Source organism: Ailuropoda melanoleuca, chromosome 1 (assembly GCF_002007445.2).
Source record: "Ailuropoda melanoleuca isolate Jingjing chromosome 1, ASM200744v2, whole genome shotgun sequence".
In the NCBI taxonomy this organism is placed as follows: domain Eukaryota; kingdom Metazoa; phylum Chordata; class Mammalia; order Carnivora; family Ursidae; genus Ailuropoda; species Ailuropoda melanoleuca.
Window position 1 is genome coordinate 66,849,752 of NC_048218.1, and position 15,292 is coordinate 66,865,043.

A 15,292-nucleotide genomic window follows, 5' to 3' on the forward strand; every position below is an offset into this window, starting at 1 on the left:
ACAGAGAGAGAGACAGCCAGCAAGAGAGGGAACACAAGCAGGGGGAGTGGGAGAGGAGGAAGCAGGCTCATGGCGGAGGAGCCTGATGTGGAGCTTGATCCCATAACGCCGGAATCACGCCCTGAGCCGAAGGCAGATGCTTAACCGCTGTGCCACCCAGGCGCCCCGCATTCTATTACTTATTTCTAATTTACCTCCCCCTTAGTCAAGGAACATACTTTGTTCTTGAATTTGCTTGAATGCTTTTAAATTTATTTAACCTTTTAAAAAACTTTTTAAAATTTATTAAACTTTTTAAAAATTTATTAAATGTTTTTTAATCCTAGACTATGGTCTATCTGGGTAAATGTTTCATGTATACTTTGAAAGAATGTATATTCTGTTGTTGTTAGGTGGCATGTTCTATACATATCAGTTTGGTCAGGTGTGTTGACAATGTTCTTAAAGTCTTCTAGGGGCGCCTGGGTGGCACAGTGGTTGAGCGTCTGCCTTCGGCTCAGGGCGTGGTCCCAGCGTTGTGGGATAGAGCCCCACATCAGGCTCCTCCGCTGTGAGCCTGCTTCTTCCTCTCCCACTCCCCCTGCTTGTGTTCCCTCTCTCGCTGGCTGTCTCTATCTCTGTTGAATAAATAAATAAAATCTTAAAAAAAAGTCTTCTAAAGCCTTACTGATTTTATGCCTACTTACTTCAGCAATTATTGAGAGAGAGGTATTGGAATCTCTGTCTGTCAATATGAACTTTTCTATTTCTTTTTGCAGTTCCATCAGGTTTCGCATCATATTATTAAAGCTCTGTTTCTAAGTGCATAAGTGTTAAGGTTTGTTTTGTCCTCTTGATGAATTTTTCCCTTTATTTTTCTGAAATTACCCTCTTTATCTCTGGTAATATTCTGTTCTCTGAAATCTATTTTGTCTGGTGATTAATATAATCACTTCAGTTTTGTTTTGATTCATGTTATTATGATATTATCTTTTCCCTCCCTTTTGCTCTTAATATATTTGTGCCTTTATATTTAAAGTAAATTTCTTGTGGGCAACATATAGTTTGATCATGCTTTTTTATTCAATCTGACAATCTCAGTGTTTAGACCATTTAGTTGGAAATATTTAGACCATTTATATTTAGTGTGCTTATTGATATAGTTAGGTTTATATAAACCACCTTGCTATTTGTTTTTTGTTTGTCTCATGTGTCCTTTATTATCATTTTCTTTTTGCCTGCTTTATTTTGATTTGAGTATTTTTTAAATTCAATTTTATCTTCTTTCCTGGCTTATTAGCTATACTTCTTTGTTATATTATTTTAGTGGTTGCTTTAGGGTTTGTAGTATACCTTTTTAACTTATCATGGTCTACCTTTAAGTGATATTACAGTATTTCACATTAGTATCAGAAACCTAAAAAAGTATATTTCCATTTCTTTCCTCCTGGACCTTGCGCTATTGTTGTTATCAATTTTACTGCCATATGTCTTATGGCAACCAACAAGTTGTTATTATTTTTTATTTGTTACCATTTGTGTGCATGTTATATTTTTCCTCCTAGACTATAAGCTACTTGAAAATGGGATTTGTAGCTGAGTCAGTGTTGGCACTTAATAGGTGCTCAAAATACATTTTTTCAATGAATGCTAAAAGAGAAGAAGGAAGATGGTGGCAAAAAGGCTCTGCTGCTTACCAAGGTGAAGCCCTGGACTGGCCCGACCAATGTAGAAATACACAATGGCAACAACACCCATGTTAATGAGGGTGTAGACCCACTGGATCACAAACATGATAAGAAGAGACCCAAAAGCCTGTGGAAACAGAGTAGGAAGGGCAAGTCATCTAATGGTTTATCACATGGTAAGCAAGCCACAAGGCCAGGGCATACGAAACAATAGTCCCTCTCATCAACCTCTGATCACTATAAATTCTGAATAAAGTTCACATATAATTCAAAACCTCACTTAAGCAGATATTTGAGAAGACACCCACCCAAAAGTACCCTATAATCAAAACTATCAATAAATAGATATTCTACCCTAGCTTCTTGCCCTACTTCTCCCCAGAAGAAACAAATTAGAATGAAAGTATGCTAATTTGCTATAGCTAGAAATTGTGACCCAGAGGTTATCACAGATGATTAAGTATTTTTAAAGTAAACCACTGATTAAAATAAGTGGTTCATTAAATATAATCTTGCCATTTGTAGTCTCAACTAAATTCTAATGTAACACCTTTAAATCGCATAGCTCCTATTAAGACCCTCCTTTCTCCTCACCCCTATGCAGCCCCCTAGATGGACAAATCTACCTGAATTCTTTCTCAAAGACAATTGAGATAAAAATGAAGTTACTCACCCCTAACAGGGAGACCCAGGGGTTGCACATGTGGGTGTAGAAAGAAGTTGGTCTCTGGATATCTTGTTCTTGGAGTGTAGACTTTAGGAAGAAATCTAAAAAATAAATGAGCCAAATCCTTGGTTACCAATTTGTTACCAAATCCTTTTCTATTATGAGCAAATACCTATGAATTCCTCTTCTCCAATTTTGTAACTCAGCCTAAAAAATAATTCCCCTTCACCTCAACCATTAACTCCCTTGACCACACTTAAGGCTTGCTTTACTAGTAACTTTACACCTCCTAAATCATGATCTCAATCTATCTACTTCTGCCTATCACCTCTTTTTTTTTTTCTTATTTACTCTGCTGTCTCTCACCCCAACTATTCATAGCCTACAAAGGAATCTTCAGTCAATTTTCCCTAGCATGTTTTTGCTTTCTATCACCTACCTACTCTTTTCACTACCCTCTTACCTACCTGAGATTCTATGGTCCAAGACTAACAGCATTCCCTTCTTGTCTCACCTGCTTCTATACTTCAGCATTCCTCAGCAGTCTTATACCTAGTCAGTTCATTCTCCTACTCTCTGATGTAACAAATTTACAGCTTCTCCTCTCAAATGGAGCTTTTATATTCTCTCATCACCAAATCTACAAATCTACTTGGATCTGTACCCTCTCTTCTGCCTTTCCTCCTTTCACAGTGGATGAACAGTCCTAGCTCTTACCTAAGGCACATTCCCCACTTGTGCCCTGTTCAAGGGCTTTGCTTTTGCATCATCAACTTCTCCACCCTTTATTGAATTATCACCATCAAATACAAATACACTGTAATTTCTCCCACCTAAACAAATATTTCCCAGTCCACTCTTTAGTTACTGCCTTATTTCTTTATCTTCCTTATAGCAAAACTCAAAAGAATTGCCTATACAGTCTCTAGCTCCCATATTTCCTCAGCCCACTCTTAAGATTGTATATAACACCTTACTAAAACTACTCTTCCTAAGGTTGTCAGTGACTTGAAACTTTTTAAATCCAATGGTCAACTCACAGTCCTCATTCTACTGGACCTTTCAGACAGCATCTGGCACATGTGATCTCTTTCTTTTTATTGAAACACTTTCTTCTCTTGGTTTCTAGGATGCATTACTCCCCTGGTTTTCCTCCTGTCTCACTGGCCACTCCTTCTCAGCCTCCTTTGCTGGCTTACCACCCCCTTCTAACTCCCAAATACTGGAGTATTCCAGCATTTATTTAGTCCCAGGCACTCTTCTTATTTCCAAATATACTCACTCCTAGGAGATTTCATCTAGTCCCAATGGCTTTAAATACTATTCACATGCTAATGTTCCAAGTTTACATCATCACCAACCTCTATCTTGAACTGAAGTTTTGAATATCTCGTTGTCTTCTTAATATCTCCCCTTACCTGGCTAACAAGCACCTCGAACTTTAACATGGCTAAAGCAGAAATCTATTCTCCTCAAGTCTTCTTCATCTGAATAAACGATACCACCATTCACTCAACTATCGAAGATTTATCCTTAACCCCTCTTTTCCTCACACATACATCTATTCCATCAGTAATTTCTGTTGATTCTGCCATCAAAATATATCCAAAATATGATGACTCCTTATCACCTCCATCGCTCCCATCCTAGTCCAAGCCACTTTCATCTGATTTACTATAGTGTGTTCCTATAGTAGAGACCACAGTCATAGCACATTTCCCAGAATCTTTTGCAGTGAGGTGTGGTCATACGACTAAGTTCTCACCAGTAGAATATGAACAAAAGTGGTGAGTACCACTTCTGCACCAAAGTCTTTGAGAGAACAGGCATGCCTCTTCTCTGTGCCTGAAATCTGACCATGGTAACTGAGTCTTGATTTTATATGACAAGGTACTAAGGGATAATAAAGTCAAAAGAATAGAAGGAGCTTGAGTCCAAGAATCAATGCACGGAGGAGAGCCTTCCTAGACTATTAGTGCACGTAAGAAATAAATTTCCATTGTGTTTGAGCCACTATATTTATTATTATTATAATAGCAGTTTAGTCTGCCTTAATATATCTCCAACAGGCTTTGGCTCCTTCTCTTACGTCTCTCTATACAATACATTCCTCACAAAGCCAGTGATTTTTTTTTTAAGTGATATTGAAGCCTGAACCTGATCATATCACAACCCTGGCCTGCATGGCCCTAAAGTGCACCGACCCCCACTTTCCTCATGTACTCATCTCCTACCTCCCTCCCCTAGCCCACTCCTCTCAAGTTACTGCTGAACTTCTGCTATTCTTGGAACTTGCCCATCCTATTCTCACCTGTACCTTTATACATACCGTTTCTTCCCCCTGGAACTCTTCCTCCACATCTCTACATGGCTCATTATTTTATACAATTAGATTCTCCATTAAAATACCCTCTTCTCAGAGATCTCTTTTTTGACAAACCTATCTGAAACAGTACCCTTTCTCCCCACGTGGTCTCTCTCTATCCTGTTACCCTGCTTTATTCTTCATCATAGTGGTTATCACTTACTGACATTACAGTATATATTTGTTTGCTTGTTTAGTATGTGTCTTCCCCTACTAGAATACAAGCTCAAGGACAGCAGAGACCTTCTATGTCTATCCAGAATGTTCCCCCACACCTGGAACAGTGTTTGAAATGTAGTAAATGTTCTATACATGTGGTTAAATGAATAAAGAAACAATCCCAGCCCCCAAAGTAGTCTCTATCCTTTCAACATCTGTCTGCCTTCATCATGTGCTTCCAACTATTAGACTTCTCTTTTGTACCTCCATACCTTGAGAGCAGTGACTCTCTTTTACATCTCTAAATGCCAAATCTTGGCATTTAGAAGTTTGTGTATAGGAAGTGCTCAATAAATGTCTCCTCATTAATTGTGGATTAAAATAAACTGCCAAAGTTTATGATTGTTTTGAATTAATGGCTTTATTACTTTCCTTAAAAAGTAGGAATACTCTTGATCGCCATTAATTAAATTGTACAATTTTAACATGCCCGAGGCTTGATTGATTTTTTCAATTGCAGGCTAGTGAAATACAGTTGCCCCCTTGGTTATTAAGAAGGAACAGTATTGGTTAAGGTCTTAGATTTTTGCCTCTCTGAGATTTGTGAAGTGTTAAGCTCACCTTTTCACAGTTCATCTCAATCTCACACAACCCCAATTACAGTGTACCTAAGGAAACTGGATGTGTGTGTATGTTTTCTGAGGAACCTAAGGGGAAACAGAAGGAAAGGGTGTGCCCTCCAGGCAAGCACAATGCAGTTTTATACATCAGCAATGTGAGGGAGAATTCATGCAAGGATGCTCAAATACGTTGAATAGGCACAACAAAGCCGGCAATTATTCAGAATTCTGAACAAATATGGTTTCAAAACTCTTCGAAAATGACTAAAAGAATTTTTTCTCTTGTCAAGGATTTTGCTGAAAAGAAACCAGTCTTACAGACTAGTGTGGGAGGGGACAGTTTCTGGTGTTATAAATTCTAGAATAATAACTAAGAAAGCGACTTGACTTTATCATACCTTAGTTGCAAAACAAACAGATACGTAAAACCATGCATCAGGCATGTTAAAAATATCAAATATAACAAGCATAATTATGTCAATTTTTAAAATAACAAATTAAGTAATTTTATAGAAGTTACTTAAAATAAATACTAAAATATCTCTGAAAATATACTCCATATATTTATCAGAATAAACACATACTTCCAGTTAACAAATATAAAGTAAGAATGTGCATTGCTATAGTCCACAAAGGATCATGTTTCAAGTCCATGTGGTATTTTATTATGTTGATAATACAATTCTTTTAACCACTTTCCAAATGTTGCACATTTAAATTATTTCAAATTTTTTATCAACACAAACAATCTAGCTATGACAATCTTGAACACATTTTATGGTTTGTTGTTTGGTTTTGAGTTGTTTCTTTGATACACAATTCCTCCAAAAGATTTACAGAGTCAGGGCAATTAAATATTTTATATTTTTTTAAAAGATTTTTTATTTATTTATTCGACAGAGATAGAGACAGCCAGCGAGAGAGGGAACACAAGCAGGGGGAGTGGGAGAGGAAGAAGCAGGCTCATAGCGGAGGAGCCTGGTGTGGGGCTCGATCCCATAATGCCAGGATCACACCCTGAGCCGAAGGCAGACGCTTAACCGCTGTGCCACCCAGATGCCCCATTAGTTTTATATTTCTTATTACATTGTGAAAGATCATTCTCCAGAGAGAATGAACCAGAGATGTTTTGTCAACTATACAGCAATAATAAAAAAAGAAAAAGAAAAAAAAAAAAGAAGAATGAACTGGAGGGACTGTCAGCTATGGCAATGTGAAGAGGTCAGTGAATCCTCTACACAAGAAGTAAGTGTACAACTAGACAAAATAATAAAAAGCAATCACTCAGGGCTCTAGAATTTACCAAACAGGGACAAATAATTAAGAAGTATTTATTTTTCAAAAACTGCTGGAACTGAAGGTGAGGACAGTGAGAGCCATGGCCTGGCCTCCCATCCCCATCCCAGTTCTTACCAGCATGCAGCCAGTCAGAAACTGGCAGTTTTGCTGCCAGAGGGGGCAACCTTGTGAGTTGTGCCTTTATAAGCTAAATGTGGTGAGTATAGTAGAAATTTTAGAGGGAAAAGTCCTCAGCTTTGCTAGCCTGAGGTTGTGCACCCAGCTAGGGCAAGCAGTGGAGCAGCTAGAAATTTAATGGAAAGATCTAGAATGAAAGAGCCACAGAAGGACTGTAGAAGGATTATATCTCTGCATATTTTCCTGACTGACTGGAAAACTATGCTCCTGCCTGAGGAGACCAAAGAGAGACTGGCAAAAAGTAAAAGCCAGTCTGCTGGCTTCCCAACCTACACACAGATCCACTGGCAGAGGGTGGAGCCTTATGGGCCACACAGACTCAAGGGCAACCCCCAGGAAGCCAGGCTAAAAATTAAAAATAAGAATAAAAAAACTGGGTAAGGACATCAGAATCCACACACCACAGAGGAGAGAGATTCCATAGTTCAAATCCAGGAAATTTACTAAAACAAACAAAAACTTGGAAACACATATCAGAATCAGGAGTTGCCACACTATATTATCTATATTGTCCAGTATTCAACCAAAAATTACAAGACATGCAAAGAAACAGAAAACTGACCCTGCTCTGGAGAAAAAGCAATCAAAAGAAACTGAGTGGGCGTGCATGTTGGGTTTAGCAGACAAAGACTCCAAAGCAGCTAGTATAATAAATATGTCAAAGAATTAAATAAAAATACAACGTCAGGGGCTCCTGGGTGGCTCAGTTGGTTAAGTGTCTGACTTCAGCTCAGGTTGAATCTTAGGGTCCTGGGATCAAACCCTGTGTTGGGCTCCCCACTCAGTGTGGAGTCTGCCTGTCCTTCTGCCTCTCCCCCCACTCATGCTCTCTCTCCCTTTCTCTCTCTCTTTCTCAAATAAACAAATAAAATTTTAAGGAAAATATGATGGCAATGACTTTCAAAATAGGGGATATCAACAGAGACATGTAATCATTAAAAAAAATAAAATGAGGGGCACCTGAGTAGTTCAGTCGGTTGAGCTCTGGATACTTAATTTTGGCTCAGGTCTTAAGATCCAGCCCCAAGTCAGGCTCCATGCTTAGCGTAGAGTCTGCTAGTTCTTCTCCCTCCCTTTCTGCCCCTCCCCCCAACTCTCATGCACACACTCACGCTCTCTCTCTCTCGAATAAATAAACAAATCTAAAAAAAAGGCAATTGAAAATTCTACAGTTAGAATGTCCAACAGCAGATTTGAGATGGCAGAAGAAAGTATCATTGAACGTGAAGGTAGATCAGTAGAAATTATCCAAACTGAAGAGCAGAGAGGAAAAGGTGGAAGAAAAAGGAATAGAGCCTCAGAGACCTGGGCGACAATGTAAAGTATACCAATTAATGTGTAATTGGAATCCCATAGAGAAGAGAAGTGCAGAAAAAAATATTTGCAGGCATAATGGCTCCCAAATTTGATGAAAAACTTTAATCAGCAGATCCAGATGGAATGAATCCACTGGAATTGCTTCCAGCAATGTGTTCATTTACCTGATTACCACAGACCTACTGTTTTTTACTTAAAATTTTATAGCTTAATAGATGTGCAATGGCATTTTAAAGGTGGTTTAATTTGTGTTCTTTGAATTAATATGATGGCCTAGTTTATAGCAGATACCAGCAGCAAGCAGCATACACTTTGTGTAGTGGTTAAGAGCACAGGATCTAAAGTGAAAAGGACCTGTTTTCAAATTCTGGCTGTCTCATATCCTGAGCAAACGTTTAACTTCTCTAAGCCTCTATAAAAAGATAATAACAAGGCCTAACTCTGAGCTTAGATGAAATCATCTGTTAAGTGCTTATCTCAGTGTCAAGAACATGGGACATGCTCAAAAAATACTGGCTATTTTTAACTACCAAGAATATTTAACACTAAACAATAAAAGTTTGTTGAATGAACAATGAATGAGTCTGGGCATTGATTTTTCAAATGTAAACTGCATATTTATCTGCACACTTCTCTTTAGTAGAATCTGGGTTTTGACCTTCCTATTTTTAAAAATAATATGCATTGGAAGGTATGCTTTTATCAGCTGTGCTTGTCAGAATAATTGCTTCCTTCTGTGACACTGTGTTGTACAAATGTTTTTTATTTCTATTTAATCAGATCCTCTTTTTTGATGATGTCTTCAATAGTCAGAAATATCTCTCTTGCACAGCTGTTATAAATAAGGAATTCATGGCTATATAAGGTATAAAATCAGCCAAGTTAATCTTTTTGATCCATTTGATTTCAACAATGTTTATTCAATAGTGATTTGATTCTTATTATTGTATGACATCTGGTTCGTCACAGATTAGGTTCTTACAATAGTGTAACTCTTTCTAGTCTACTTTATTGATCAATGTTTCATTTTTTAAGCTAATATTTTCTCTATTGGGCATCAACTTAGCCTTTTCTGAGTGTTTGTTGCATGCTGTGTACCGTGTAGGAATACTGTGAGGAAAAAAAAAAGGAAAACTGTGATGAACATAAGGTGGAAAGACATGGCTTATGACTAAAGAAAGGCCACAGTCTAGGGGTAAAGGAATGAAACTAATATTTCTTTTCCTTAAGACAGACAGACATGTAGGCCTGAAAACAAATGTGGAAACAAATTTGATCTAAATGTATAAAACAATGTGTTAATTCCTTGTACTACTAGCCTAGATCAAATGTTTTGCTTGCACAGGAGAGGAAATCAGGAAGGCCTTTTCAGAGGGGGTATGAATGGATATAAAAGGTCAGATAGATTTTAAACTATAAGTTGGAGTTTTCCAGATGTAGAAGCAGGAGGTAAAGGAACTGTGAAGACAGAACAGCATATGCAAAGACAGGAAGGAATAAAGAACAAGATGTGTTTAGGGCACTAGTCTAAGTGTAACTGGAAATACAGAGTATGGACTGTTGTGGGGGAAAATGGCCAAAAAGGCAATATAAAGAACCTTGCAAATCACACCAAGGATCTTGGACTTTAGATAGAAGAGATTAGATTCTACTGAAGGTTTCTAAGTAGGAGAGACATGATAAGAGTTTTATTTTAGAAAGATCATTCAGTGGACAATGAGGAGAAACAGAATGTGGGAGAATCTGGAGGCAAGAGTCTGGTTTGCAGACTTAACAAAAGTCTGGGTGCTGGTTGGAAAGGGTCTGTACCAAGGTACAAGCAGTGAGGATAGAAGAGAGGGATTGGTCAACAGCTATGACATTTCTACAATTGGACAACTGGGCAGCAAGTACTTTGTTGATCAAACATTGCAAACTGACCACATGTCTCTCCTGAAGCCCACTGAGAAGACAGAAAAGGAATTAAAAAGCATAAACCCACAAACACAAGGAGAATGAGAAAAAAAAACATAAAAACAAGACTCAGAAGAGGGAAAGGTGACAGACGAATGGTAACAGAGTGAGCAGAGCACAAGAGAATGAACTCTAGGGCCTACAGAGAGGATACTGGCAAGGAGCAGCCCAGTGCATCCCAGCAGAGTTCAAGACCAAAGTGCCATGTCCCTGGGAAGTGGTAAGGCGCAGAGGTGTGGTTGCAAGACTGTGTCTGAAACAGCTGGACACCAAGAGCCTTTCTTCTGCCCACACAGCTAGGTAACAACTCCTTCTTTGCCTGACCCCTTTCCTCTGAAGAAATCAAACCAGTGAGTGCCTGGACTTGAGACACCAGGCACAGCCAAGAGTGGGAGAATGGAGCTAGAAACCAGGGAATTAAATGAAAGTCTGTATCCTAAACAGTAAGATACCCCTAACTCCCCTACTTCCCTCTGCTCCCTGAATGCAAGCAGTCATCTGGCTGAGGCAAGAGATTAAAGGACTCTCCTCTGGAGGAACTAAAGAGTCCAGAGGAAACCTCTAGATAGCCACATTTGTGGGTCCTCCTATGAAAAAGCTAGCTTACTCCCTAATCATTCTACAGTGAGATGGCCCAATCAACTAGCCCTGCCCAGCACGCAGGTCTTCTAAACAGCTTTTTAGTACTTCACTTCTAAGTAGGAAAAGAAATCAAAAGATCAACAGACATTTTGGTAAAGCCTCAATATAAGAGAGAGAAAGGTCGAGCCAAAGAGAAAAGGATCTAGAGAACACAGGTCAGCAAAAAGAGCAGAAAAAGACTAGAGTGAGAATAAGTAATATTACCAGAGAGATAATATAAGCCTTGTACTCATAAAACAAGAACGAGATGATGTTCAAATTTTTTAAAAGAGAGGGGGTGGGGCACCTGGTGGCTCAGTCGATTTAGCGTCTGACTTTTGATTTCAGCTCAGGTCATGATCTCAGGATGTTGGGACAGAGCCCCATGCTGGGCTCCACACCCAGTGGGAAGTCTGCTGGAGATTCTCTCTCACTACCCCTTCCCCCACTCATGCTCTCTCTCTCTCTCAAATAAACAAATCTCAAAAAAAAAAAAACCACCAAAAAACATAAGGACAAATTGGGTTAAACACCAAAAGCTCTTAGATATTAAAACCATGGTAAGTGCGGCATAGACTGATTGTTGCTACCTAATCTCCCCTTCTTCCTTAGAAAAAAACCCACACAACTTCATATGAAGTAGCAAAATGAGCAGGTAAAAACATATTTCCTAGACTTCCCTCAGAGAATAGCTAGAAAGGCTAGCAAAGTAAGTTCAGGGCTATATGGCCAGGAAAAACACTCAAAATTATACATCAGAGTAGTCTAGGGGGGACACTACTATGGCAGGCACCAAGATCTAGACATTGGAGTCTGCTGATTCTGAAAGCCCTGATTCTGATTCTGAAAGCCCCGGACACTGGAACCAGGAATGCAGTCATCCTGCAGCTACCATCAGGCTTTTAGAGGGTTCCTTGAAGTCCTCATTTATTCAGGTTTCCAGTTCCTAATTCCAGGTATAAGGGGGCTCATCTGATTAGCAGAACCTTTGCCTCATGCCTGAACTCTCAGCTGTAGGAGATGCTGGAAAACTGAGTATCTGACATCTTTAGTTTTGAGCGTGAGAGGCCTCTCATCAAGACTTACAACACTGGAAATTCTTCAAACATAGGGAGGTCATTCAATGCTGAGTTGGGAAAAAAAAAAAAAAGACAAAAATCTAGTATAATATTGTATCAGAAAAATCTCTTATTCCCTGGATCTGACACAGAAGTATGATAAAGAGAGAAATTCCAAGATTATAGTTTTGTAGCAGGCTTAGAGAACAGATAGTTTAGAGTGGAACAGGACAAAGGAGGAAAAAATAAAAGAATATGTTAAATTTCTGAAGAATTCAAGCGCTTGGAAAATAACATTAAGAGGCATTTGATATATCTGCCCAAGCATTTAGAGAAAAGTGATTTTATAGAAAACCAAGCAAATAAAGAACAAGGCAATTATTAACTTCAGGAAACAGAAAAAGTTGAACAAAAAAGTTGAACTATACTATATATAGTATAATATATGGCTCAGAGTTAAGCAATATTTACTTAATCATGATAATATGAATATTAGCTATCACGTTAATCAAAAACTGATAATAAATACACTGGGACACTGGATGAGAAGTCAGAGTGGCATAAATGAATTAAAATAGGAAGTCAAAAGATGATATCTGAAACTGACATATCAAGAAGTAGAAATACATGGGGCGCCTGGGCGGCTCAGCCGTTAAGCGCCTGACTTTGGCTCAGGTCATGATCCCAGGGTCCTGAGATCAAGCCCCGCATTGGGCTCCCTGCTAGGCAGGGAGCCTACTTCTCCCTCTCACACTCCTCTCTGTCTCTGTCTTTCTCTGTTAAATAAATAAATAAATAAAATCTTTAAAAAAAAAAAAGGAGTAGAAATACAAATATTTTATCTAGTAACATGAAGGTTAACAGAAGAAGCAACTTTTTGGTTGAAAGGGGGATTGGGGGGCACCTGGGTGGCACAGCGGTTAAGCGCCTGCCTTCGGCTCAGGGCGTGATCCCGGCGTTATGGGATCAAGCCCCACATCAGGCTCTTCCTCTAGGAGCCTGCTTCTTCCTCTCCCACTACCCCTGCTTGTGTTCCCTCTCTCGCTGGCTGTCTCTATCTCTGTCGAATAAATAAATAAAATCTTAAAAAAAAAAAATAAAATAAATAAAAAAAAAAAAGAAAGGGGGATTGGGCATCTGGGTGGCTCAGCCGGTTAAGTATCTGCCTTGGGCTCAGGTTGTGATCCTGGGATCTTGGGATCAAGCCCCGCATTGGGCTCCTTGCTCAGTGGGGAGCCTGCTTCTCCCTCCCTCTGCTGCTCCCCCTGCTTGTGTTCTCTCACTCTCTCTGTTAAATAAATGAATAAAATCTTTTAAAAAAGGGGGGGGATTTTCTGGGAGTAGACTAGGAAGCAGAGAAGGGTACAAGGGATGGTATAGAACAGTGGGACTACTATTTCTGATTATGTTACTTCTAAGACATTTTATTTTATTGACAATTTATTTTAGAGAGAGAGCGTACGTGTGCATGTGTGTGCACACGGGTGCAAGCACATGAGCAGGGAGGGGGCAGAGAGGGAAGGAGAGAGAGAATCTCAAGAAGACTCCATGCAAGCACAGAGCCTGAAGTGGGGCTTGATCCCACAACCCTGAGATCATGAGCTGAGCCGAAATCAAGAGTCAGATGCTCAACCAACTGAGCCACCCAGCTCTTCCAATTAGGTTACTTTAAATTCCACTTTGCTTATTAAACTGTACACTTATGACTTTAATAAAAATAAAATAATTTTTAAAATTTCAATAATGCTTCTGTCATTAAAAACCTCCCACAAATTAGGAGGTAAAGAAGGAAAAAGGAGAATGTAAAGCATTTGTTTTTAGCCATCTCTTCCTATGGCCCTCGGTCTCCTCCTCTTTGCTCACACTTGTCAATATAGATCTCACGGGGTGGGGTAACATAGAGAAAAGTAACATAAAATACAGGTGGACCTGGCTTTGACATCAGGCTGTGCAGAGTATGAGCTCTGAGACTTCTCTGTGACCTCACTGGGCCTAAGGGTCTTCATTTGTAGAATGGAAAAATGTAGTTTCTATTATATTACATGCAATAACCTATGTTAAGCCCCTAGAATGTGGAAGACTCAAAATTATGAATTCTTTCTTTCTCTCCAAATTTCTCATGCCGTGTAAGCTTCTCCTTCAGTCTTTCTCTGTGCCCCCGTGTTTGTAGATTTGAGAAAGCAAAGCAAGTCTGTGGTCCTTTAGCCGTCCTTTCTCCATCCCCCCCTTGCCTGGTTAGGGAGACTCATCTTCCCCTGACAGAACCTAAGGCAGACAGTTTGTTACATTTCCACTTCTCTTGAAAGCAAAAATTGGTCTCATTTGTGTTGATATTCTATCTCAGCTCATTGTTTATTAAAATGAAATTAATGTTCAATTATTAGCTCTACTGTACAAGAATAGACAGAAATTTCTGTTTAAGATCAACTGTAACCAAGTAGAATTACAAAATTCAGCTGATATCTGAATATAACTTTAAAAAATAAATATCACACAAAATTAACAAGGATTTTAAAGCCAGCTATAAAGTGAATTGGTTAAGGGCATGAAAAGGGGTTGTGATAACCAGGTCGGTGAGGTCATCCCAAATGAGGAGGCCTGAATGTGATTTCAAGGCACTCACCTTCTCCAGTAGGGACAGGCTGCTTGCTCGGCTCAGGGACACGTTGTTCAGCACATGTTCCTCCAGGCAGGACCTCTTCACTCCTGGTACTCTGCTTGCTCCAGTAGGCCTCCTGTCCCTCCCAGGAGGCAGTAGGCAATCTGTCAGAGCCCTCAGCAGCAAAGGAAGCTGGGGACTTGAGGTCCAAAAGGAAACTATCTTGTAGGGTTTGCTTGGTGGCCTTCTTGCATTTCCCCTTCTTACTTTCTGGAAGCCCGTCACTGTCTCCTTGCCTCGGCTGGCTGTTCTCAAGCTTCCTGGTTAGCTGGAGGAGCTGATCCATGTCTTTGGTGAATTCTAGCAGAGTGCCCTCAGGGAGGCTTCGGGCCGTGTCCTCAGAGCCATAGCTGGGAGCCTTCTCCAAGAGCAGGTGCTCAGAGCAGTGGAGAGGTCCTGTGCCCTCCCTGTGCACTGACTCAGGCACCTGGGGAAGGCTGCAGGGAACCATGGACAGGGAGAAGTAGGAGTAGTCCACTGCTATATATGTCAGCATGAAATTGATGGTGACGATGGGGGCTAGCACATTCACCTGGCCCACAAGGACAAAGGCCATGGTCACTAAGCTTGTCAGGAAGATGGCGGCTACAGGTGTTTTATTTGGCCCTTTCTGCAGGAACAAAAATAACATGCAGGACTATGAAATTTCAGAAGCAAATCACATTTTATGATAGAAATACAACTCATAATGGCTCAACCACTTCTACTATGATTCTACTGATCAGTTAAT

General features: G+C 39.7%; 1 protein-coding gene across 2 annotated transcripts in view; it reads right to left on the minus strand.

Annotated features, from left to right (window-relative positions):
• Positions 1-15,292, minus strand: part of SLC12A8 (solute carrier family 12 member 8) — a 135,912-nt gene that overhangs the window by 9,767 nt on the left and 110,853 nt on the right. For both annotated transcript variants that reach the window (XM_034659809.1, XM_034659805.1), the window contains exons 10-12: positions 14,527-15,172; positions 2,341-2,435; positions 1,677-1,794 (exon numbers count right to left, since the gene is read on the minus strand). In XM_034659809.1, coding sequence (XP_034515700.1) covers positions 1,677-1,794; positions 2,341-2,435; positions 14,527-15,172 — 859 coding nt within the window. The remainder of the gene's footprint in view (positions 1-1,676; positions 1,795-2,340; positions 2,436-14,526; positions 15,173-15,292) is intronic.